Source organism: Falco peregrinus, chromosome 5 (assembly GCF_023634155.1).
Source record: "Falco peregrinus isolate bFalPer1 chromosome 5, bFalPer1.pri, whole genome shotgun sequence".
In the NCBI taxonomy this organism is placed as follows: domain Eukaryota; kingdom Metazoa; phylum Chordata; class Aves; order Falconiformes; family Falconidae; genus Falco; species Falco peregrinus.
In genome coordinates this window covers 15,308,126-15,336,071 of record NC_073725.1, presented here as the reverse complement: position 1 = coordinate 15,336,071, position 27,946 = coordinate 15,308,126, and the positions used below count along the sequence as shown (strand labels likewise).

Genomic DNA, 27,946 nt, shown 5'->3' with positions numbered 1-27,946 from the left:
GCCCGCTCGGCACCCGCCCACCGAGTGGACGGGCGGCCCGGGGGGTCGTTCGGCTCGCCCTTCTGCCCCTCTGCAGCCGCCCGCCGGGCGGCGCGGTCGTTCCGCTCGCCGTTCCGCAGGCTCGGCGCCCGTCTGCTCCGCGGCGCGGTTGCCGGGCGGGTCGTTCGACTCGCCCTTCTGATCCCTCGGCACCCGCCCGTCGGGCGGCACCGTTAGCGGGGAGGGGGTGGTGTCATTCGGCTCTCCCTTCTGCACCGTCGTGGTGGTGGTGTTTCATTCGCTTCGCCATTCTGCCCGCTCGGCACCTGCCCGCCCCTCGTCGCGGTCGCCGGGGGGTCGTACCAGCTCGCCCTTCTGCCCCCTCGGCACCCACCCACCGGGTGGACGGGCGGCCCGGGGGGTCCTTCGGTTCGCCCTTCTGCCCTCCCTTCTGCCCCCGGCACCCGCCCGCCGGGAGGCGCGGTCGTTCCGCTCGTCCTTCCGCCCGTTCGGCACCCGGCCGTCCTGCGGCGCGGTTGCGGGGCGGGTCGTTCGGCTCGTCCTTCAGACCCTCGGCAGCCGCCCGGCCGGCCGGCGCCGTTAGGGGGGGGTGTCATTCGGCTCGCCATTGTGCCCGCTCGGCCCCGCCCGCCCCTCGACGCTGTCGCCGGGGGGTCGTTCGGTTCGCCGTTTTGCTACTCGACACCGGCCCGCCAGTGATTCTGGCACTTACCCCACAGCGTTGTCTGAGCGCCAACTTTAGTGTGCGAAAGAAAATGCGTATGCATTTACATTGAAATAACAGCACTGTGCACTTGTGTTAGTGTTAGTTAGTGTTAGTGTTAGTTAGTGCACACAGCTGTTAGAATAAAAAAGATGCACACGCATTTACTTCTGCACACAAAGCATGTGTGAATAAGGTTGGCTCTCACATAACTCCGTGGGGTGAGTGCCAGAATCACTGGCGGGCCGGTGTCGAGTAGCAAAACGGCGAACCGAACGACCCCCCGGCGACAGCGTCGAGGGGCGGGCGGGGCCGAGCGGGCACAATGGCGAGCCGAATGATCCCCCGGAGATGCAACGGGGCATTGATATTAACTGTAGTTCCTTTTTTTTAATGCTGATTTAATTTGGCATTGATAAATAGAGTGTACCTGAAAAAACTCACCTTGGCCAATGACTACAGTTCTGGCAAAGTCTTCTTAAAACTTACTTGGGAAGTCTCTTCGCTGCTTCCAAACCATTATGCTAAAATCTACAAACCCACTGTGTGAATTTAGGAAGGAATTAATCAAGTGCACCAAGATTGTGTATGTACAAAAAAATACTATATACTAGATTCTGTAGCAGATACTTTGTGTTTTATCTTCCTTGGAAAGACAGTCGTTTTTATTCTAAGCTGTCCACCTTACAGAACAATACAGCTTTACACCGCACTTTAGATTCAGGGTTAAACTGATGTAAATAAAGACTGCACCAGGCTTTTACTTGCACACAAATGTCTGTGAACAAGGATGGCTCTCTATAGTGATTTTCATTTCTCTAACTACACTGCCTTGTTTAATCAGTTCATTTTAAAAACATAGGGTATTACACTTACTGAAAGTTTGGAAAAACCTAGTCAGTGTAGTTAGATAAATGAAAAGCATTCAAGTTAATGTTTAATAAGTACATTTTAAGAACAGGGTATTACACTTACTGAAAGTTGGGAAAAAGTTAAACCTCAGTGAAAGCAGAGTATAAGGTGTTTTATTTTCTATTCCTCTCCCTAACGCTTTAAGGGCCTGGTCTTTCAATCCTCTAAGCTGGCTGAGGGCTCTTTCCTGTTTGTGTAGCAAAGTTTTTTTAAGGAGGACTGCAGCTTATGAGCCAAAGAATTTGCCTCCCCACCTGTTTGGGATTGGAGTTGTTCCCTAGTTGTTCCCACCAGCCTTTCCCATGCCTGAGAGGATATTTTAGTCTGTCCTGAAGTAATAGTATAGGCTGCTGCTGAGCCTCCTTGGCATTCATAAACACTCTCCTGCCTTTCCTTACCTTCCTCAACAGTCTTTAGTTGTTGTAACTAGGGAGCTTCTTGGTCTGGTTTTTGTAGTCTATGAACATGTAAGACAACTTTATAAAACCATTTCTTACAGCCTTGCTTCTAGTTCTTGTTCTTTGGTATTAGCCCATTGATCAAGAACCAAATTCTATTGAAAAATCAAGAGCTGGAACTGAGTCTATTTTCAAGTAAATTTCAAGATAATTTTTGTAAATTATCAGTAGTGAGAGATTTAGTGTTTTTCCAGACACAAGGGGAAATCTAGTAACTAAAGGTAGAAGACAAGGCAAGATCTCATTATTTCTCTGATGCTTTCACTGACTGTTTCCAAACTGACAGTGCTACAACCGAACAGGCCTATCTTCTGTTGCAGATAGCTTAAAAGTAAGGGGACAGCTTATGCTGGGAGTCATTCCAAGACTTCATTCTTACTAAAAAGCCAGTTGAAACGTTAATATTCTTAATTAATCAAGTGAAAAGAACCACAGCCATGCCAACTTAGTGTTTAAAGGACTGCAGTTCTAAACATCTTGAAATTGAATGTATTTTGAGCAGATTTAGATTTAAGAGTGACTTAATACAAGAAAATTGTGCAATCAACAGAGTTTGTCGAACCATATATATACTTACCCTCACCATAGAGCCACAGGTTCAGCTAGGCCGTCCCAGGCTTTGATGCACTTCCCAATTATTAGTTTCAGAACAGGCCTGTGCCTCTAGTGCTAAAGAAAGCATGCAGGGAAACAAACGTGTTGTACACCGAATGTGCGTAAATGAGGCCTACCACAACCAGCCCATACTTACATGTAGGACATCGGCATTCAGCTGCTGAAAATTACGGGACCTGATTTTTCTTGCATTCCTTTGATATTTTCTTGATATTTTTCTTCTGCCAGCTTTCTGGAAACACAGAATACTTGTGTTTAGGATGTGGTATCAGGGAGTGCACAAAAGGATCTTCTACAAAATGTGGAAAATCAAATTCCATAATTAGACTCCCATGGTACCAAATGCTCATCATGCCTTCTACTCAGTGCGAGGTTAGTTTTGGTGAACTCACAGAGATTCCAGGCCTTATTTCCAAACACTATTACATTTTTCTTTCACAACTTCATAGTATAATTGAGAAATAGTAAATTATTAGTCCCAGTCTTATTTGTTTCTTCCAAAAGATCTGAAATACTTTGGACTTTATTCCACCACGTAAGTGCTGGGACTTTTCTGCTGAAGGCAGATGTGCCACATTTTGTGGGCTGTGAACGCCTCACCCTGGTGGGGGGAGAGTTGGTAACTGTGGTTTTGTGTATGGGACTACTTAAGCCAGATGCTACACTCAAGCAGCTCTTCCAGTTTCCATTACTATGTTCCCTTCCCATCCGTCTCCAGATCTGCATTGCTGAAAGTAGAACTCCAGTCTGAGAAGGCACTGGGTTTAGTTGCAATCACTTTCAGCCAAAGTCATCTGGCTATAAACAACTCAGGGATTAATATATTTTCAAGATGCATGACCGACAACAAGGTTTGAAGATTAATATTGTTGCCTTTTTATTACAAAATAAACATATTTAATTTTGTTGCTGGGAAAAAAAAGCCCATGAAAGAAAACACTAAAATGCAACAAAGCAAAGAAAAAATGAAAAGCAACCTAGAACTACCCTATTAATATTATTTCCTAATCTCCATATAAGTACAAAAATTGGCCTGCCATATTATTGAAAACACCATGGAGAGGAGATGTAAATTTAATACCTTTTATACAGTGGTTTCAATTCGGGGAGAATTTTTTGTTTTTTAAAATGACAATAAATTTACGTACCATCTCCAGTATCAAATGCTTACAAAAGTAAGTATCAGGCAGACATAAATGCTCATCAAACATGTTTTCCAAAAGGAAATCAAGGCCTTTAGCTTTTTGTTCATAGCATTTGGATATGGGCATTGCAAGCTGGCACAAGTAACACTAGGATGTGATTTTTACAGAGTGTTTTTGCTCAACTGCAATTACTATTGATTCACAAGTATATATATGTAGCTGCAGAGTTTCTGAGGCCATCAATTCAGACTTTATGTCACCTTGCAATGTTTTTCTGTGCTAGCCCTTACTGAATTGCTTGCTAATTTGCTTTGGCCACAACAGGGTTATGGGGAAAACTTCAAGTGTGGTGTGAAAACAGCAGAATCTTATTAATTTAGAAAAAGAATCCATGCATAACAGACACATAGCCCTACAGCTGTTCCACTCAGAAACAGTACTTAATTCTTCCTCCAAATCTCCCCTTCTATTATGTTTCACTCAATAAAAATCATAAATCATAAAGCCTTGATAACATATCCATTACCCTCTTTGACCACTTGATAAGACTATAATCTGAGCTATAAATTTCTATTGGCAAATCTCTTAATTAAAATGCACCTTAATCAAAACATGCATCAAAATGAAACAAAATGTTATAAAGGCTTTATGATTTATGATTTTTATAGAGTGAAATAAAACCCTAGGGTGAGGCGTTCACAGCCCACAAAATGTGGCACATCTGCCTTCAGCGGAAAAGTCCCTGCACTTACGTGGTGGAATAAAGTCCAAAGTATTTCAGATCTTTTGGAAGAAACAAATGAGACTGGGACTAATAATTTACTATTTCTCAATTATATTATGAAGTTGTGAAAGAAAAATGTAATAGTGTTTGGAAATAAGGCCTGGAATCTCTGTGAGTTCACCAAAACTAACCTCGCACTGAGTAGAAGGCATGATGAGCATTTGGTACCATGGGAGTCTAATTATGGAATTTGATTTTCCACATTTTGTAGAAGATCCTTTTGTGCACTCCCTGATACCACATCCTAAACACAAGTATTCTGTGTTTCCAGAAAGCTGGCAGAAGAAAAATACCAAGAAAATATCAAAGGAATGCAAGAAATCAGGTCCTGTAATTTTCAGCAGCTGAATGCCGATGTCCTACATGTAAGTATGGGCTGGTTGTGGTAGGCCTCATTTACGCACATTCGGTGTACAACACGTTTGTTTCCCTGCATGCTTTCTTTAGCACTAGAGGCACAGGCCTGTTCTGAAACTAATAATTGGGAAGTGCATCAAAGCCTGGGACGGCCTAGCTGAACCTGTGGCTCTATGGTGAGGGTAAGTATATATATGGTTCGACAAACTCTGTTGATTGCACAATTTTCTTGTATTAAGTCACTCTTAAATCTAAATCTGCTCAAAATACATTCAATTTCAAGATGTTTAGAACTGCAGTCCTTTAAACACTAAGTTGGCATGGCTGTGGTTCTTTTCACTTGATTAATTAAGAATATTAACGTTTCAACTGGCTTTTTAGTAAGAATGAAGTCTTGGAATGACTCCCAGCATAAGCTGTCCCTTTACTTTTAAGCTATCTGCAACAGAAGATAGGCCTGTTCGGTTGTAGCACTGTCAGTTTGGAAACAGTCAGTGAAAGCATCAGAGAAATAATGAGATCTTGCCTTGTCTTCTACCTTTAGTTACTAGATTTCCCCTTGTGTCTGGAAAAACACTAAATCTCTCACTACTGATAATTTACCAAAAAAAAGGATTTATTTTTTTTTTAGTATTTGCCTAATACAAGTCCCAGCATCTGTTGTATTGTGCTCCTGCTGAAAGCTCTAACTGTACCTGTGTCTCCATGCTGCTTTAATTCAACTAAGGAATCTGACGAGCAGGCTTCAAAACCCCCAATTCAGTCTTAGCCAGTCGCTACAGGAGATTATGTGTCCATAAGACATGATGAACCAAGTGGAAATGAGACAAGTCAACCCTGCATGTCTGAACTTACAGGCCATGGTAAGAATTCAAAATTTGATGTTGAAATGAAACCTACTATCAAGAAAGCAAGATTTGTCCCTTGTAGTTAACTGCAGTATGGAAACTGCAGTATAAAATGTGGTCAGGTTTGTAAAGCTGTCGAAAAAAATCTCAGAGAGAAGGAAGATAATCTAGGTGGATGTATGTACAGAAAGATTACATGTCAGGAGGTCTGAGTTTCCAAAGTTTGAGTGACCTGTGAGCAGCAACGGAGGTGAACACGCCTTCTTCCCATGAGATGCTGAGTTAGAAGGAAGTAGCTTTAATTTTACACATATGAAAAACATTTCCTGAATTATCTCTCTAGTGCAGGAGTGAGTAATACCTTGATGCCATGGTCTTTATAACAATGAGAGAAGCAGACAGAAACTCTTTTAAACTGTGCTTAACCTTTTATACTGTCCTCAAATACTAAACACTAAAGAATATGAAGTGCTATATACAACATAGATGAAAAAGTAGTCAAGCTTTTCAGAAAGAGTCAGAGTGTGGACATTTGGACATTGACTAATGATTTGGCATGTATAGATGAACTGTTCTCTGCCACTCACTGATGGTGGCCCTGCTCTGAGTTGTGATCAAAGCAAACCTAGTCGTACCCACGTCTGTGTAAATTTTTCCTTTAATTTCTCTTGAATTTCTGGTCCTTATCAATAAAGACAACTCACTGGTAAAATGGTCTCCATAGACCATCTCTAAAAGTCTGAGATCAATATTAGTCTTGTCTTTCGTCCATTATCAAACTCTGAGATTAATATCCTTTTTCTGATAATGGACTGTCTTTCTGACCAGACTAATATTGATCTCAGACTTTTATCTCATATCCTACAGTAACTACGTATTTTACTATACGTACCAAGTATTAATTTCAAATTACTATGTTTTGTAACCATACAACTTGTAACACTCCTGGACTATCATTTTGAAATCAGGATTTTAATAAATGAGTTGTTTTCATTATGCTTTTCAAATGTTGACTATCGAGGGAAATAGTGTAAAGCTATGAATATTAGTGTGAAATATGGAAGATTAAGGACAAAGACAAGAAGAATGCAATTATTCATAGGAATGGAACTCCTCAAGTATGAATAATGTAGACATATTTCTTGTCCCTGGTAAAAAACTCTGATTTAAATTATAAGAATCTCCTGAGGAAAAAAAAGCCATTTTTCATCCAAGTTGCAACTGAACTTGTACAGCTTTATGCTTACTTTTAAATATTTGAAGTTATGACTTGCATGGGATTGGAATATAGTAAGCTATTAAAAGGCCTTTACTAGCAGAAACTAGACTCAACTATACATGGCAAATATAATTCCTCATGAGAAAAAAATTCATAAAGTAGCAATGATTGAGGAAGACACCATAACAAGCAACTTAGACTAGAGTATTGCTTTATTACAGATGTGGGAAATTCACTTTCTCCTCCACTTTTCTGCTCTCAAAATAAAAAAATACATTTTGCAGGTATTTTTATTTCATTTTACCTACCTCTTTAGATCTGGGATTGCAAAAATTATTTGGCATTTTACTTACCACCACAGACATTTACTTACCAGCACAGACAGCTGACATTCTCGTAAACACAGTGAAAGTAATAATAAGATTACGGGTTCATGCATATTCCAAAGGCAGTACTGACGTAAGAGCCAAGAAACATCGCTAGCCTTAATTTCTCACTATACTCACAAGACAAATATAATAGTACCCTATGGACATATTAGCTGAATATTAGTTTAAGTGTATATGGTTTTAGTTTGGTCTCATTTAGGAAGCATGGCTTTCACCTTCAATAGGGACACAAACAGCAGCACTATAAATGATCATGACATAAGATGATGATCTAAACCTTTAAAACGTAAAGACAAAGGTCATAATTTACATACCAATTGGTACTAAATTAACATATGCCTATATCACCACATGCACGTGCAGTTTACAGTTATATAATAAAAATATTTCATCTGTAAATCCTTTTTATCCCCCCTAAATCTTAACCGTGTGTCTCACTAATGTGGTTGCTCTTCTGTATTTCAGTGGAATGGGTCTCTCTAACTATAAAGCACTATGAGATTAATAACATCATATTATTTGGCAACAGTGTAAATTCATATACTGTTGCCCATAATCATAACACTTAAAACTACTTACACAGCATCAAACATGGGAGCACCTTCTTTCTGCCAGTTTTCTGCCTTGTCTTTCACAGTCATGTTTGTGAACTTGTACTGCATGTTCTGCAAGGAAATAAAATAGAAGTGGTATCAACACTTGAGGCTAAAGTGATCTCGACTCTTCAGCTATGACGCGATAGAGTCCTAATGTAAAACTTGACTTAAGCAGTTTCTTTCCTCAACTTCTTAGAAAGCCAGATATTACATACACCAAAGCAGGGACTGAAAAAGCAAGATGCACTGTTTTTCTTTAGAAACACTACTAAGCAGGACAGTTTAGAGATAATATGTACCCAGGCCTGAATGATCTGCACTTGTTACACATAAATGTCCATTAATTAATTACTGCTCAAAAAGGGGATATACATTCAGCATAAAAGCAACAAGGGCTTCATTTCTCACTGCCTCGGTACTTCAGTCATATTTGGAATTTAGCTCTGAAAGTCCCCTGGATTAATGCTCCCATGAACTGCTATTAATTATTTTTCCTCAACACATTGTCTTTGCCTCCATTCTGCTTTTGCAAAGTACATACTCAAATAGTAAGTGTACAGCTATCTCTTTTTCTCATATACCTTTAGTTGCTCATCGATATAAGGGACTTTTATGATCTCTGCTGCTGCTGGTCTCAATGAAGCATTCTTATTTAACATGCTGAAACATTAAAACCCAAAAGTCACAATTAAGCTATTTCCCAAATTAACTTAAAAATCCTGCTAAATAAGAAAATAACATACCTGCGCAGCACAGCATTCAGTTGGCTTGGATATCTTATCAGGAAGAGAGGGTGTATCACCTTCTACAATTTTTAACACAACAGACAAAAAAACTGTGTCCAGTAAATGCATGGTTCATACAGCACATCTCATACAAAATGCATCCCAGGGACCTTGAAGAATAAAATAATAGGGACATATAAATAATATTTTTGTAAGTGACATTGCCGTAAGTAACATCACAATTTTATGCCCTTCTCTTCTGGGAACAGGGTAGTTCATTATCATGCTATCCTTTCCATCTGAAATACTTTTTTACTCAGATCACAAATTTGTAATGATGAGAAATCATCAATTTCTGTAAGTGCTGACACAAACTTAAATTCTGCATGTGTGTATATATATATATAAAAAAATAAAGCAAAACCCTATTACATGAACTACCAACTATTACATGAACTGCTTTAAGTGGTTACTCATTAAGAATGACTTAACTGAGAAAATAGTTTTGTGGTGTTTTGACATAGCTTTAAATTGTTTTGCAAATCAGTATCTGACAACAAACTGAGGCTAAAATTTGAGTTCAAATTAAATAATGCCAGTTTCAAATAACAGAAGTGTCTTCTGCTGTGATTTCACTAATTTGGCCACATACTCAAAACAGATTTTGAAATCAGTTTGTACTACTCAAATATCAACTTTGAGATGAGAGCATCATATCGCAACATATAAAAACAAATTTTATTTGGAGAAGAAGAAATCTGAACATGTAGTCCTGGAGACCTAGCTAAGAACTGGTGTCAGCTTTAAATCATTAAAAACCAGGATGAATGATTACAATTTTAATTGGGCCTCTGGTTTACCATCACCTTATTTACCAGGCTTTATTCACTGGTCCTAATGGAGATCATAAAAGATCATCAAGTTGAACATTTTAAATTAAACATTCTCACAATAATTTATGTAATGACTATTCACAACAATTTGCACTTCAGCTAGGTTCTATCTGACAAACATTTTTAAAAAAAATATGGGCGTTGAGCTTTCCAGGCTTTGAAGGATGCTCAGCATTACCTTCAGTTTGCAGTTAGAAGAACTGAGGCACTGATGAGTGACAAGGTCACACTCAAGGTCACAGAAAATGCCTGTAAGAGCCAGCTACAGGGTGAGACTTGTCTAAGTAACCAAATTAAATATCAGAGCCACTTTACTCTTAATGTCGTATTTGATTGTGATCTATATTTATGATGTACGTTCAAACTCTGAAGCAAGATAATTACGTGAGAAAATACTTAAAAACAACAGCCAAAAAAACCCTGCACACATGGCATCTGAAAACATCAAACAAAAATGGAAACCAGCCAGAAGGAAGAAAAAAGGAAGGAAAATCCCAACCTGACAGAGTGCACTGTAACTGCTTTTTGCAGAATCAGTTGGTTTTGGAGGCTGCTTGATTCTGGCAGCTAGAAATTGCTTAATGAGCCATTAAGGAGGACAGGATTTGCCACATCAGGGAAGCCCATTTATTCATCTAGTTTGACTACACCTGAGGCTTTGGAGAAAGATGAAAAGAATACCCAGGGCATTCTGCTGAGCCAGGGCCATGAACAGGCTCCCCGGGGAAAATCCCATCTGTCCCATGAAAAAAAATAAAAGAAAAATGAGGGGAAAAGAATAAAGTTTTTACTGCAGGATACAATTCTTTGAAATTAAATAAATACCTCCTAAGATGAGAAATGCTGCCCTGGGTCCCAGAGCAAAGCTGTTTCTTCCCAGGATAGCTGCTGAGCTGCAGTTGTCTGAGGAAGTTACCACCAAGCTTTTGCCTCAAAACTGCATTTCTCAGTTGTGCTCCTACCATTCCAGTCTAAGTATCTTGTAAGGGACGAGAGAAAATTGCTTCCTGATTCGCATAAGCCAGATGTCGTCAAACCACGCCCACAGGCTGGATACGGCCCCCCAGGGTCCGCAATCCGGCCCCCGGTATTTAAAGACACCCCCCAGCTGGGGGCTGGGGGGGGAAACCAAGCAGCCGCAGATGACTGCCTGCCACTTCATCCACGTGCCGGCCCCCTGGTTAAAAAGTTTGAGGACCCCTGCCATAAGCAATCTGCACATGACCCAAACATACAATTTAATTACTTTTCTAATCTTATCTTGTATAACTACCAGTGTTATAAAATACTAAAATGCTCATTAAACTATCCATCCAGCACATTTGGTTTGATGGCTCCCTATATTCTGCTAAATTTTATGTAGAAGAGTGAAGACCTGAAAAAGTAGTGTCTGAGAGTCATGATGGTAGTATGTGTGCACATAGAATCATAGATTACCTGAAGTTGGGAGGGATCCATAAGCATCATCAAGTCCAACTCCCTGCTCCTCACACGACTGCCTAAAACTAAATCATATGACTAAGAGCATCATGTTTAAAATATATATATATTTATAAATATATACAAATATTATATGTGCATACACACACACACATATATATAAGGTCCTAAACAGCACTTCATTTCAGCAAAATTGATGTATGATCACTTCACGTTGGAGCTACTTACGCTCAATCACATCATAAAATGGAGCATCTGGACAGGCAGGCTTCTCTACAATATCAACTGACAGACCTCTAACTTCTCCTTCTCAAGAGAAGTTTTAGTTTCTAATTTTCTAAATTCTAAAACTTCTAATTGTTCATATAAGTGTTGCCATCCATTTAATATCTTCAGATCTTTTGTAGATCCTTCCAAATGATATAGTTCTTCAAAGGCTGTAAGTTCCAAGCTTTTAAATTAAGCTCCACAAGCCAGATAATGTAAATGCACATACCTTTGTGGCTTGTATCTCTCAGCCTGATCATACCAGGAGGTCTTAAGAATTTGCTGACTCCAAAGTGTATGAGGAATATGTTTCTGAATTTAATTTCCTCACATACTCATCAGCAGTGATACTAGCTCCAGATGGTGTACGAGGCCTTATTGCTGAGGAGGGATGCTCCCAAACCTCTGTAAATACTTTCATTCCCTTAAATTAGAAAATGAGAAACCCACGCTGCTGTCTTTCCGATCCCCATCACCTCAGCATCAACTTTACACCTACCTGAACACTGTCAGTGCTGTGGCTGGGAAATAGAGGGTGGACGCAAGGTCTATTACCATGTACAAAAGGAAGCTGCTATGAAGCATGATAAATGTGACGCTCTTAGTCATATGATGTAGTTTTAGGCAGTCGTGTGAGGAGCTGGGAGTTGGACTTGATCATGCTTATGGATCCCTCCCAACCTGAGATAATCTAATCATCATGACACTCGGACACTGCTTTTCAGGTCTTCACTGCTTTTACTTCTACATAAAATTTAGCAGGAAAAAAAATTATCCATTTTTGGATTGTTAATATTAAACAAAATATTAAACCAGGGGAAAAGCACAGACAAGCAAGCACAATTAAAATGAAAGTCCCAAGTTCTGTGGTGTAGGGAGCCCAGTTTACCCAAACTCTACAGACAAACCATCTGCCAAAATCTGACAGTACTTGATGAAAGGCAATAGAGTACAATGGATTTACATGTGACCGTGATATTGCTTTGTCTCTGGAAGACACAAAGGAAGTTATTTGTACCTCTCAAAGAATTTGCTAAGTCTTTAAGTGAAAAAAAGCATTGTTTTTCAACTAAATGATTTCTGTTATAATTTCTGCCATTGAGATAATTTATATTTAATATAAATATAATAAAATATTTAATATTTATATAAATATACAAATATTTATATTAAATAAAAATATCTAAACAATATAAATATAATAAAAAATGCACAGATCCTTGGAAAAGCCCCTGGATGGAGTTAACCTTATATGCTCGTAGCTTTGAAAAGAAAAACAAAATGCTATTGCTGATAACTGTTTGCATACACTTTATCTCATCCACTCAGAAACAAAATACCACCACACAGACGGGTGCTCAATATTCGCACTCAAAGACTTATACCGATCCTTGGCAGACTCCCAGCAACTACAGATTTACGTCTACATCTGAGCAACTCCCAGCTCTCATAGAAAACCTGCAAAAATCTGTGGGTGCAGTACAGGCTAACCACTAGCGGCAGGCAAATCTTGGTAACGTTGCTCACAAGCTGAACAGGGAGATCGTTTCAGCTGGGGTGGGAAAGAGTGATGCTCAGTCCCCAGTGTGAAGAAAGCAGGACCTAAACAGGTTAGGAACCCTTGTGCCAAGGGAAACCCCAGTCTCCTGGAACAAAAGGCATCTCTGGGGAAGCTACAACTCCCCTTTAGCTTTAGGACCATGTGCAGTTGTCATCATCAACCTCCTTGGTAAGTCTAAGCTTTCTAGGTTGCATAAAGATACTGGAAAGTATAAAAAGGTATCCCTCCTACTCTCACTGTCGTTTAGGAAAGCTCAAATATGTGAGAAAAAAGTGCAAGTGCTCAACTAATGCATTAATGCATCGTCACCCTGTCCCTGAATGCACTAGATACCTGCTTTGTTTCACTTTCTTCTCCTGTGGGAAGAAAGACACTCATTTCTTTCAAATAGTTCTGGGAGTCAGAGGACAACCCAGTCTTCTCAGCCTCATGTCAGGAAAACCACATCTTTCGGGCTGGAGTGGGAACCCTTAGTCACTGTACGGACTGCAATGAAAGCAAACAGATTAAAATTGTTACTTTCTTGGGAAGACGTTCATGTAATCCCCTCGGATCTCTAATTGCTTTCCTGATAACATTGCTGATGGGACCCCATCTGCATTTGTCAGTGCTGGCAGACCTGTTGTGCCCTAATTCTGTGACAGTTTTAGCTGGATGACGCTGACACAATCTGAGTGGATTCTCACCCACTATTTCTTACCAACAACAGTTTTTAAAAAGCCCTCCCAAATAACAAAATAAAACCAACACATTCCTTATAAAACAAAAGAACTGATAAGCTCAACCGGCCTAAGGCCAAAGCACCTAGCACATGTGGTTAACCACAGGGGATGAGCCCTGCTTGTTGTGTCCCTGTAAGAACAGAGATGGTCAGGCATTTTCCAGGGAAAGAGCACATCACTGGAACATCAGCTTAGGCTGAACAAGAAGTTTGGAGGCTTTGTCGGCCACAGAGGTTTGATGAAACTTTTGCCTGGAGGGCTTTGAAAACAACCCTGCTGCTTGTCCTGGACATCAGAGGCTCAGACCAAGGTCTCTGCTTCATCTGATTCAGACCAGAAACACTGACTTTGGTCCCTTGCACCACTGGGGACCATCTTAGCCACCAGGCTACTGGCTATTTCACGCGGCTCCCTCTGCTGTGCCTCTGGCTCACACCGTGCTCCTGTACAGCGGAGCCCCAGCTGCCAAATGTACGCACACACCGCAGCGGCTAATCCCCGGCCTGGCCTGGCCTCTGGAGCTAGTCACTGTCTCACCTGGCTGCGGGCGCTGCGCTGACTCTTCCTCTGCTGGCTCGTTACGGGGAAGCACCGAAGGGCAGAGGGGTCGCTGAGCTGCTGAATTGAGACCAGCTCCCCGAGGAAGCTCCTCTCCTGCAGAGGGGGAAACTCCAGACTGTGCCATCTGCAAAGGCTTTCACTTACTGCCTGGCCAGTCCAGGCTCAGGGATGGCAAGGAAAACGTGTGCCAATTTTAATTTGCCTCCTGTGAATTAGGATTTGGCATAAAACATGCAACAGCAAAGAACTCCAGCCCTAAAATTTTAACTGAGGACAAACATAAACACTGCAGCTTCTCTGAGCCTAATTGCAGCACTTCTTCAGTAGGTAAAAACTGTAAAACACGAGGCTTTTTCCTATCTGTTGACCTTGGGTTATAAAGGACAATACTCCTTGCACCAGCTGCTGCACTGTGAATATTCAAGCCAGTTCTGAAGAGCCAGCTGCAGCGAACCTGAAAAGCACAATGTCTCTTTATAGAGTACATCATTAACGCAGCATAAAAATGAACAATGCTTAACTGGACTAAACGGTGAGAGGTCCATGATAATGTAGTGAGATAGCACAAACTGTTTACATTTTCTTACATTTAATATGGGAACAATTGTAATTCAGAATTTTGATATGCCGTATTTTGAGTCCTGCTAGAGATCAGAACAAGAAGTCTGAAGGAAGAACATAATTTCAGGTAAACATGAACAATTTCTTTATGTTTACAATTTCTGAACAATTTCTTTACGTCATTAAACCAGACCTGGACAATTTCTTTACGAGCAAACTGAACTTCCTGCAAAGCAGCACAAGGATTTAATCTGACCTGGAGCCTCCAGGGTTGACTCCCCTGGGCGCTCAGGGACCTCTCCTCTCTTGGCCCCTGCTAGAGGTGCAAGTGAGAAAAAAAATATAATCAAACAGAATCATTATTAAAAGATTAAATGAAGAGATGACATTACAAAAATTTCAAACATATGAGTTGTGGCAGCTGACAAGTCCTGATCAAAAGAGAGTTTCTTGGCTCGGAAAGAGAAGGGTTTTGTGGGCTGGGAGTCTACTGAGTCGAGGCACACCTCCTCCTTAGTGCCCCTACAGTGGTGGCCAAGAAGCTCCTACTGAAGGTTGTTCCACCCTCAGATGAATGCCCTTGGTACTGCTGTGGAAGGATTACAAAATACATGAAGTATAGCAGAAAGCTAAGAGCTAGTGTGTTGGGGGGGTGAGCTATTTTGTAAATTTTAAAAGAGTGATCAACACATCATCTATAAAAATACTGGACTAAACTCTTCTTTCATTTACTCTGTACAGCTTCAGTGACTTATATGGACTGACACTTGTAACCACAAATAGAACTTCAGTATTATTTTACATTCTATTTCAACTGCAACAAAAATACCTACTCTTTTACAGTAGAAGAGCACAAAAGGCAAGTTTTCCTGTCTATTCACTTGTTTTGACATCTTCTGAAATCTTCTCTCAATATATTTTTATTGACTACATGTAATAACGGATATTTGTTTCGATACAGATGAACAGAAAGACTCTGACAGCAAATCCATCTCGGTTCAGCTATATAGACCATGAGATGAGATTCCTGACATATCCATTCACTGGATTAAACACATTACTGTGAAGAATGGTTGCCACCAGTTGGAAGTACAGGTGACTGTTCTCAACTTTTAGAGTTATATCCTGCAGTCACAAGTATATTTTGAAAAAGGAAAACTGAACAGAAGTTACAAATTATCAAGTTAACAAACTACATTCCAGTGGCCAAATGTTTTATGAAGGAAATTTCCTGATTTGAAATATTCATTAAAAAAGAACCTTCAGTTATGCATACCTACAGAAAAAACACCTCTTAAAAAAGAAAGCAGATTTTATATAAAAATACTATGACAGAATTAAAAAACACATTAGTTCTATCATCTTAAAGCACGAGATGTTTTAGGACACACAAGCTAGATATTTTCTCGATTCCAAAAAAATCATTCTTCATCTTAGCTTGCAAGAATAGCTGCACACCTAAAGGCTTCCTTAAGTTTTTCAACATATCTCAGCATCTCAACCTGATTTTCTAACCACCACCTCAGAAGTCTTCATCTCAGTAATTTCTGTGATCTAAGTGCAGAACTGACACTTGTCTTTCTACCTTTTCGCCTTTTCGCTTCTGTCCTAACACTTAATTAGTTATTCTCATTTTCAGCTCCCCTTCCAAGTACCTTCTTCCTTTTTGCATTTGCCAATGTTCAGTTCCTAAGGTCCTTCTGCTTGCCTCCCAGCCTGGAATCCTTCTTTACTTGTCCACTTGGAAGTTTCACAGAAAGTTGCTTCTTTCCATTCGTCTCAATATAAGAAAGATAAAGATTTTCCCCTTCCTAGCAAAACCTGAACTTGGTCTACAATCATCCTCTGTCACAGCAGAGACCAGACCTGAATCTTACACTCTTCAAAGTCTCAGACAAGCCAGAACAATAGCAAACGACACACTTCTTAACACAAAAAGAAAACCTTCAAATTGCAACTTGTGATATAAATGTCCTGGAATAGTATTGGTGTGAGCACCCTACATAGAGAGCCATTTTCAAAAGGAGGAGAAAAAAAAAAAAAGTAGTTCCTAAGTAACACCAAATACTGACCTAGAAAAGAAATGCCTAATTCAACCGAAACAGCATGCTGACTACTCACCAAATATCAGATTTTGTGTTATATCCCTGGTGCTTCAGTGCTTCTGGACTCATGTAGTATGGTGTCCCAGTAAACGTAGTTGCCAGATCACATGAACCCATCAAAAGACGAGAAACTCCAAAGTCCCCTAAAAGTAACAACAGAAACAATAATCCATTCAAATAAACCTATATCCATTCATATAAACTCTTTGTGTTTATTGTTAGACATGATACAATGACTGTATGTCAAAAAAAACTGCCAGTATTTTAAAATATGGAAAAACAATTTTCTGTAGTTCTTCAAAATAAAAACACCATACAAACATAGAACTATAGAATGATGTAGGTTTGAAGAGGCCTCACAAGGTCATTTGATTCAAACCCCCGCCTCAAAGCAAAGCCTACTTCAAAGTTATATCAGGCTGCTCGGGTCCAGCCAAGCTTGGAGCACCTTCAAGGCCGGAGATCTCCCTGCCTCTCTGGGAGGCACTGTTCCTGTGTCCAACTGTCACAAATCAAAATGCTACCAGATATGACTTTATTTAAAACCCTTTACAGACAAACATCTGCCACACTGTTCTATCATACTAAAATTATCTTTAGGAAGTATGGAAATCTCACCAATTTTAAGCAGATCATTTATTCAAAAATATATTCTTGGCTTTCAAATCTGTTAAGTATCCGCATGGAATATAAAAGGAAATTCAACCTCATGCAACTTAAAGCATTCATGGTCACATAACAAGAAGTATTTAAGTTCATTCCTTGTTAGGAAGGCCAGCCCACCACTGCTATACTCCAACCCTGTAAATGACAATTCACAGATGATGGCATTAGGGAGCTACACAGAGGTGCATTCACATACACCCACATGCAGGATGCCTAAGCAGCCAGGATAATAAAAATGCACCCAGGGATCCCAGCTTGAGAATACAGATACAGACTTAACATGAGCAGAGGAAGGAACAAAGGCAAGTCTTCTTATCTGACTTTTCTTAAAATAATTATTTTCGTAGTTTCTGCCAGGAGAATGAGATGCCTCACGGTAGAATAAGGGGTGAGAAAAACAGCAATAAGAGATTCTCAAAGCTCAGGGAACTCTCCTTCAGAGAAAATGAAAAACAAATATGTATAATAGACTAGGCTAGTAGTTCAAATTTTTACAGCAACTGTGTCAAAAATAAAAGAACTTTACAAGGACAGAGATCAAAAGGAGAAGAAAAAGAATAACCAGCTTTTACAGACTCGTTTTTCTATCAAAGACTGAAACAACATCATAAACTACACAGCACATGAGGACAGACAGCATCTTCTCCATTTCTTGAAATCTCAATGTGTGCCAGTATTCCTCTAGCTCCTGAGGAAAATAAAATATCTTTACAGTGTACAAAACACGTTCTCAATTAATTCTTGTTAATAACATTTCCAAAAGGGTTCCCTACAACCTCAGCTAAACTAGAACTCATCCACTTCTGATGTTGTTTCAGTCTTTGATGGAAAAAGATGTCTGTAAAATAGCTTGATAACACACAGTCATCAGGTCTGCTCAGGAGGAGCTTAGAATAGCATTTGGTATGGACCGGCTACAGAAGCTGAATTTGCTAATACAAATACAGTAGTTGTTCAGCCATTTAGAACAGGTAAAGCAACTGACACTCTAAGATTCTTGATATGTGAGCAGGAAAAACAAATCTATTTTAATTTTTTTTTGAGCAAACCTCAAGTATTACCTCAAATTTTATCAAAATGTTAGTCTTACGCATTGAGATATGATCTCTAAACCAGTTGCCATATTAATCCTAGTTTCCAACTAGGAAATACATCTTCTACAGCAAAATTTAAATAAGCAATTTAGTCCACAACTCATTTGAAAACAATTTTTGCAAGAAAAGAAAAAAATCATTAAATTCAATATACTCAGTTCACAAATGGGGAAAAAAAACCGTGAACAATAGAAGACCTTTTAGTATGCACATACACTGAGTATGAAAAGGAAACATTTCTATTTTTATGGGACAAAGAAAAGAGTTCTTTATGCTTCTTATGGCTCTCTCTCCAGTTTTTGTCCTGAATGTAATGCTTGTAGAGAAAGGTTTGCACATTGGGAAAAATGAGTTTTATTCAGTGTGCCTCCACTGATGCTTATAAATAATTTGTGCTCTACTTGGCAACTTTCTGGAGCAATACATGTACACTCATCATACATTACCTCAGTAAGGAAATTAAGCGAAAGTGATATTCATTATTATTTCATAAAACTATATATACACAGTTTTACATAAATCTTGCTCTGTTAGTTTAGATCCATAAAGCCTTTCCCTACCATTCATCACACAGAGCCTTTAAAAGGACTTTACCAAGTTAGATTTTTCTTGCCTATTGTTGAGCACTGGTGGGTTTTAACCATTATTATTATTATTACTACTACTACTACTACTACTTTGTAGAAATATAACCATGGACTCTTTGAACCTAAAATTATCCTGGATATCTGTGATTTGAGTAACAGGTACCTTGAATTGTAAAAACTATCCAGAAAGCTTTCAGTAGCATATTATTTGAAAAAGAGATGAAGAGAAGATGTTTTGAAACTCACATTAGTTTGAATTGGAATGTAATGCCAATAAGCTTGCAACATATTGATGAAAATGTTATGCCCATTATTTGCATTACCAGTAATTATAAGATACTTTTACATATTAATATGACTAAGAAAAACTTGGGATGATTCTTTGGAACTTCCCACAATGATGTCTCTTCAATGCAAACCGCCTTATTCTGCCAGGATATATCAGAAGATAAACAAGTTACAAGCTGAAACCTTAACTGAAACAACTATTTTAATTCTGGTAAGAAATATTGAGCCTGCACTGTAAATCCCGTTTTAGAAAGAGCGTGACTTTTTAACGTAGCAAGAGAGACCTATAAAGGTAACATGAATTAACTGGGCTCCAGCAAAACTTACTCTAATTTGACAGTCAGTGAAGTGGTTATTGACATTTTGGGTAGAAATTAACACTTAGGGATAGTTTTGAATTTGGGCTATAAAGATACCCATTACCTATGTTCTAGAGTACCTGCTTGCTGTCTCATAGTCATAAAAAAGCAGCACAAAGCACTGAGCAGTGGGCAGCCTCCTTGAATAAAGCTTCGTCTGCAACGTACCAGCAAATGAAGCTGATTGAAGCTGAAGTAGTTTACCACTGTGAAATATCCAGCAATTAATGTCTCTTTCCCCTATCTGAAGAACTATTTAGAGAAGTAAGAGGTTCTGAGCAAGTCTGAATCCTGTACTATGGAAGACAACATGAAATCCAGATAAAGTACTTGGGTGAAGCCTTCTGTTCCATAGACTGAAAGCAACAGTTTTCTTTGCATACCTGTGTTAGCATATTGTCCATAAAGATTAGTAAAGTGATAGATAATGGTCAATCCATTTTTTACAGACCAAATGATCAAAAAAGGTCAGCTTGATTCAAAATGAGGTTAAATGAATCAACGGCCTCATTGCCTGATTGCTGTGGGATCAATTTTGTGCATTGATATGAATTCTGGTTACAAGTCAGAGACACTAGATCAGGGTCCTCAAACTTTTTAAACAGGGGGCCGGTGCGCAGATGAAGTGGCAGGCAGTCATCTGCGGCTGCTTGGTTTCCCCCCCCAACCCCTGGTGCGGGGGGTGGGGGGTGGGTAAGTGGGTTCTGTAAATACCGGGGGCCGTATTGAGGACCCTGGGGGGCCATATCCGGCCCGCAGGCCGTAGTTTGAGGACCCCTGCACTAGATGATAGTTTTGTGCTAACGGTCTTCATCTAGGTAAGACTGCTGAACTACACTGCCTGTCCTGTACTTCTTTCTCAGGTTCCATCAATGACAGATGAACACTGAATCTATTTAATTCTAGATAATTTAGCTTTCAAGTTTAAAATAAAAAAAAAATCTTCCAATTATGCAAAATAGCCACTAGACAGGATAATGGCCACAAGATATTCATGCCCCCTTTGGGATTAATGAAGCATACAGATTAGATTTTCCTGTGTTTTACCTATAATCACAGGAAAACAAAACAAAAAAAACCCCAAACCCAAATAACCTGAGGCAGCAAAAAATGTCCTGTTAAAATAAGTTTCCTGCATAAGAGTTTTCAAAAAGTGCAGAAGTTCAACTAAAGCTGTGCAAGAAGGACAACCAAAAGAATAGTCTATGTCTAAACCTAGACATAGTAATTATTCCTGCTCTAGAATAAAAATTCCCATTCACAGCAGCTGAATTTTTTTAATGAATGGCATGAGGAAGTCCAACCCACACATAATGAACACTTCAAGCTTCTAATTCTAGGGAAAAGTTTTTGCATTAGAACATAGTTCAAACATATTACAGCTTTTTTCCCTACCAGTAGAGAAGAAATCATGTATGACCGTACATAAACAGAGGGTTGTTACTACATTTCAGTAATTCAAATTCATTTCTGCAAGTAGTTCTAAATTATTTTAAGCCTAACATTTTCCACTTAAGCTACTGTTTGTCTCTGAGCTAGTAAGATAAAGATTACATTTTCTAATGTGCATACAGTCAAATAACACATTTTACAACACAGGAAATTCAAATAAGAACAAAACTGTCATGTCGTTTGTATGTATCTGGAGAGGCGCTATTAAATAGCTGTGATTCAAAGATAGGAAATGAAATACTGTCTAGAAAACCAAATATTGCTGCTTTCACTGGAGAATTAAATGACCCTTCAGGAAACCCAGTAATTTAATATACATATTTACCAAAGACATATGAGGTTGGGTTTTTTTTATATATTTATTGGAGAACAAGTAGAAGATGAGAAAAATAGAGAGACTAGACAAAAAGGACATATGGGAGAACAAGAGATAAAAGAGGCATGAAGAAATACAGAAAATGAAAAAAAATAATGACTTATTCAATAGAATAGTGCAGTTGAAAGGGACCTACAAAGATCATCTAGTTATTATTACGCTGCATTAGTCTGCACAATGCATCCTTTAAACACATACATAAAGGATTTCACCAAAAGTGGACTTCTCGGATTATCAAAACTTTTAATGATAAATTGTTAAATTGGAATTCGAGAAGGGAAAAAAAACCAAAAAACAACACTAGCTTAGTTAAACAGTCAGGATTTTTATTTCCATTTCCCTCTGTCCTTTCAGCCTGAGGTGAATGTTGAAGAGCACAGAATCCCAAGAGAGCTCTCTTCTCTGCGCTCCTATTGCTGCTGTCGGTGGGGGCAGCACTTCATGTACAAGCCCCAGATTAATTGGCATTTAGGAACCAAAATGCTCTTCCATCTGCGACAGCAATTTACTCTGCCCTTTTCCCTCTACATTCTGACACTGTAGGTACAAAAACTCATTAGGGATCTATCAGTTTAGATCAAACAGATCCCACAAACTTCAGCTCAACTCAGAAATGGTTGTTCTTGGTGACAAATGGCTTTATCTACGACTCTTGCAACTCAAATTCAGGCAACCAAATTTGACCCAAGCCCTGCTGTGAAAGATGTCTGAAACAGCTACATCAGTTTGGTGTTTTCATCAAAATCTTGGTTTTTGAGCACTCATGCAGGATAGAAGGTTATGGATTCTAGTTTACACGCAGCTTGAAAAAACCTGAATTCTCATCTCCAGATTCTGGGTGTAACGCAGCCTTCGAATATAAACATCTTCTCCCCTGCTCCTTCCCCCCAGTCTGTATTAATTAATAATTTAGACCATTATTTTAGCCAAATGACCTCCCCAAAACATGCAGATGATTACAGACAAACATCCTTAGCCTCTGCTAAGACAGTCCCTTAAAGCCATGCCATTCTTATTTCTAAAAGTTCAATAGGAATAATAGTCCAAATAGTTTGGCTTGGCAGGATGAAAAATCTTGGGCTTTTGGGCTACAATGCTCTTTTGGAAAGTATTCTCTGTCTTGTTCATTAACAACATTTCACAGCTGCCAACAGGCTAAAAGCAAGAGGGAGGAGCCAGAGAAAAGAAGATGCTGAAAGCCAGGTTAACTTCAACTGGATTACTTTCTGAAAAGCTACCAGGAAAGGAGCTTGGTATTCCCATTTGCCAGCCATTCCTCCAGCTCTCAATGTGGGTGGCAGTGTGCTGGGCCTTCTCCTCCTGGCTCAGTACAGCACTCAGTCTCCCTTGTACCATGCTAAATAGTCTCACCTACTTCAAAAGGTGACAGCGCTGGATGATGTGAGAAGGGAAGCGGACAGGGCTCATACACGTGTCCAGTACACTGGCAACAAGGGAACTGTTCAAATTGCTGAAGTTAGCCTGCCTAAATTAGGTTGCAGGCAAGAACTACACCCATGGAGATAACCAGCTAGGTCTTCAACTGTTATCTACCTCTGCTCCAAACCAAGTGTGATATCCACATGTCACTGTCTGGATGACCTGCGGTATTTTTTTAGGTTAATCTTTGATGTGCTGTTAGAAGTTATGTCTGTTTTCAAAGAACTTATGTATGTAACTTCACTTATTTTAGAGGGTGTACATCAAGCATATATATTGGATTCTTCACATTAAATATCTTCATGAGATCCTTTTGACTCCTCTTGAAAAAGCTGACTTTGTTACAATCTTTTAATCCATTTCCTTCTAACAACATTCAACTATTTCTATTGTGCTAAATTCTTCACTTGGCTCTTAGAAAAAGCATATCTAATGCTGAAAGACATCTACCACTGCTGCTAAAAGACAGACTAATACACAGTGTTCTTGCAGGATGGATAGTTAATTACATTTTAGGTATATGACATACTACAGCAGTTTGGTGAACAGGACTTTATACCAGTACAAGACAATCCATATGGTTTTGTTTCTGTTTGAATATCTACAACTAGTCAGTAAGCCTACTATTCCCCTCCCAAGCTAAATGCTCTCATTTTAAATGACTGTACCTTTCATGCATATAGTTGACTCCGAGTAACAACTGTATCAACCAGTCTATAATTGTCTTTGAGCGAATGTCTTCCCCGATTCTCTGTACTGTTGAATTCTAAAGTGTAGATCACCCTGAAAAACATCACAATGTATTTGTACATTTAAAGTAAGTTCTTAAGATGTCTTCTCCTTCAAAGTACACAACTCCACTTTCTTAGACCTTCAGGCTCCCTATCACATAGTCTGTAAAACTGATGCTTACACATGAATTCTGAACTCTCCTAGCAGAAAAAGCATACACAACCGAGGATCAAAATGAGATCAAGCAGACTGGCTACATAGAGAGAAAGTACGTTGGTTTTCTCTTAGTGTTACACAATATCATTGACGTTTTTCAACTGTTCTCACTTCATGTCACCCAACTTTAGACACGTGCATCTGAGCCGGTCACCTTAAACTCCCTTTAATGTTAACACAAAGAACAGGCATCTGTACAGTGCAATTACCTCTGCCATCTAAGCTGTCTACCTTAGGAAGGGATGGATCATGTTGTAGAAATGCTGTTTCTCTGCAAAGGTTTATGATGAGGGCCTGCATTGACTGGCTAATATGGAGACACCTAAATCTGCTCCAATCAGTCCAAGTAAGTTTATAAATTTGGGAAAAGCATTTCCACTTAAGTCAAAGATTGCACAGTTAAGAGACACTGTCATTTATTACGCTAAAATAACCATGTCAGCAAAGAAACCATGCTGTTTCCTTAAGAATTAAAATACAGTCTCTTTTAATTATGATAGTTTATCCCTCTTCCAAACCCACTTTGCCAGAAACAAAGTAGAATTAAAGCTTCAACAATCTGTAGCATGTGTTATAATTAATACTTCATTAAAACTAAAATTGATCTTGAAGTAACACCAGAGATGGAGCAATATGACACACAGTAGACACTGAAAATAAAGCAGAATATACAGAAAAAGGCTACTTGATAATTTTAAGTGGGACATTTAGAAAAAACAGTTGAACAGCAGCGTGATAAAAGTTTTTTGAGAAGACTTATATGAAAATTGTTCATTTTGCTAAAAACCAGACAGATGGTTGTCATCTGGTTGTTTATCTAGTTTAAAAAATAAATGGACTTTGTCTACAAGAATGCACCTTAGTGGCAAGCACTGTGCTGAGGTAACTAATCCCAGAGCAAAGGGACGGAGCCTCATTGTACTCCAGTGGCTAACTACCTTACATGAGCTCCTGAAATCATTACTTTTATGCTATAAATTCTGCATAAAATTAGAAGTTTTATGTGCCATATATAAGAAAACAGGTTAAACTGTACCACTGTTCCTATCATCCTATGTACTGCTGATCTCTTCAGCATTTCTTGTTTTTCTGTTTCCAACACCACAGTGCTTCATACTGCTGCTGCAAAGTAAGTAGGTTCTGTCCTTCTAGATCCATACATTTCTGTCCTGTACTTCGACATTAATTTACAGTAATTTCTGTGGTCCCTGAGGTTCTAAGTTACAACATGCAAGATTGAGTGTGTTAAAAAAAGAAAATATGTTTTGTCATATATCAAAATGTGTTCCCTGACCATGTCCTGCAATCTTATAATTCAAATGTCTGAATCATCTCACTCACTAGGGAAGGGAATATGGCTTCAGCTCTCCATCTGCCTCCCCTGCTGCAACCCTGAGAGAAGCTCTTCTGGGAACTTGGACCTCTCAGCAGCTGCTTCCCCTTTGCAACTCCAAATGTTCAACAGCTCCCCCCTGGTTGCTTGCAGCAGAGTAGAGGAAGGAAAAATAAAGTATTGCTGGGTACTCTGCTGCACAGTAACCAGATGGGCTGTGTCTGAGCATACTCACACACCTCAAAAATAATCTATTCCAGACGGCTCCTCCAGACCATCCATCCAGAGCCAAATGTTGCAACAGCCCAGGACTCAGGGGCTGCTCAAACATGTGTCAGCTGGCTACTGGCTGCAAGGGACTATGTACTATCCATGTGATGACAGATGTCAAATGACAATCACCATTTCTCCCTGTCCAAATGTGTCCCCTCTCACAATCACACATTGCCACTAGAAATGCAAAGAAAAGAAGTGTAGGCCCTACACAGTTAGGCTAGCAAATACTGCCTTAAGCTGGGGGTCGCTTCCTTCTAAAGGTCTAAGGAGTTTACCTTCAAGCACAGAAGACATGTCTCAGCATCCTGTAAATAACTTAACCTTGATTTTATGTCTAAATAAGGAAAACAAACAAACAAACAAACAAATTTGCTGAAATACTGCTGCCATGAAACTCTGAAGAAGTTTGTTAATCCAATTTTGTGTTTTGGAAGGTCAGTATAATGAAGTTCATAAAGCATTTAACAAATTAAGTACATAGGGAGTTTCCAAGGTGCAGTTTCTATTTAAATATCAAGAGTATCAAACACACCAGTAATTTATTTAAAACAGCTTAGCATCTACAGCTGATAATGTGAACAGGCACAGACTACTTCAGTTATTCCTTTTGCTCAGATTTCCTTAACTCACATCATGGCTGAGACCACAGTGAAGAGACAGAAATAATTGTTTGGGGGAAAGTACAACTAGTTCTAGTTTATGATGTATTAAAATGATGCAACTCTGTAAAAACTGTACTTTATTGAAGTCTAATTTATGTTATAAAATGAAATCCAAGGTTCATGAAGGCATTTTTATTTGAAATCTGACTTCTCTGACAATGTTTATATTGCCTGTAAGATTGTGATTTGGGAAAATTGCCAAAGAAGATCAACAAGCAGATCAAAACAGAACACATAGACATCTTTTCTACAACTTTGAGTGAAATCAGTTACAATAAAAGACATCGGGTGAGCAGTGGAGACCAGCGTTCTCTTTTGTTCACAGGACAGGTATAGCACTGGGCAGGTGCATTGGAGACTCACTCTATGCTACTCATGCAAGAATGAACAAAGTACTGTGGCTATTAAGTAAGCCACATTACTTTGGAGAAAATAGAATAAGGCTCAGAGGATAGTTCTGTTTTTATGCCAACTTAATGCTTATTTTTTGTTTTGAGTCTGCCCAAGAGTACCAATTACTGCCAATTTGGTAATTACTCTATGCACCAGAAACTAAATGTACTAGACTTCCAAACAAGGATCAGGTAGCAAGACATTTTTCTCATTCTCAATTTATGTGCAATTTAAACAGGCATTTTTTAGGTAAAAGGTCCAAATCCCACCACATACAAAGGCAGGTTATAGGTAAGTAAATAAGACAGTATACCTTCTGGAAATACTCCCACTAAAACAGAAAAGAAACATTATAGCACTATGTGAAACCTTGCTTTGTACTTTTTTTGTCTGAACATTTGATTAAATACATCATAACTACTTAAATGAAATGATACTACATAGTGTGTCATACATACATAGGAAAAAGTCAGAAGCATATCCCAGTGGATCAACTGTCATTCTGACCTGACCTTGCAGACTCAAAATGAAGATTCAGCTGCATAGCCAACGCATCCATTTCCTACTTCTTCATTTGCCTTGCTCTAACACATTCTCATGTGTTTAAGTATATGACTCCCAGACCCTAGGGTAACTCCACACTGAAATGTTTTCATGCAGGGTATTTTATATTGCCTGAATTAAAAAAAAATCCCAAGGGGTGCTGCAGCAGCTTGAGATTACTCTGTTGATTGATATTGTGCTCTTTTTTATTCACCTATTTTTTAGGTGAAAACTTTATTCCAGATTTTTTAAAAAAAAAGGTGGGGGGTGGGAAGAGAGAGAGAAAAAAAACCCCAGTGGCCCAAAGCCACTAGTCCAGCTCTATATAATGCAGCTGAAAGAAGCTCCTTTATTCCTATAGGTTTAACTGATCTCGTGTCTGCTGTTGGGCCACTTTCTACCACTAGCAGAGAGAAAATCTTAGTGTGTGGGAATATCTGGGCAGTTAGAATAATCCTTCAGTTCTGAGCTCTGAATTTCCACAGAGTTGGCAACACCAAATTTCCATCAAGCCCCAACTGTCAGACATTCAAGGAATGATGCAAAGAGCTTCTGTATGGGTGAACAACATGTGAACAAATATTCAGCTTGCATAACATAACATAAATTGAACATTTCAGATTTAATGTTCAAAAATCCCAGCAATAAATAGGCATTTAAGAATCATG

At 39.1% G+C, this 27,946-nt stretch overlaps 1 protein-coding gene across 1 annotated transcript in view; it reads right to left on the bottom strand.

Annotated features, from left to right (window-relative positions):
* Positions 1-27,946, bottom strand: part of NEK11 (NIMA related kinase 11) — an 83,916-nt gene that overhangs the window by 34,353 nt on the left and 21,617 nt on the right. Inside the window, 11 exon segments of the mRNA XM_055803698.1 lie at positions 8,010-8,095; positions 8,608-8,686; positions 8,770-8,804; positions 8,806-8,859; positions 8,861-8,921; positions 16,878-17,004; positions 17,480-17,498; positions 17,500-17,528; positions 17,726-17,740; positions 23,787-23,843; positions 23,846-23,906. Of these exon segments, the coding sequence (XP_055659673.1) occupies positions 8,010-8,095; positions 8,608-8,686; positions 8,770-8,804; positions 8,806-8,859; positions 8,861-8,921; positions 16,878-17,004; positions 17,480-17,498; positions 17,500-17,528; positions 17,726-17,740; positions 23,787-23,843; positions 23,846-23,906 (623 nt within the window).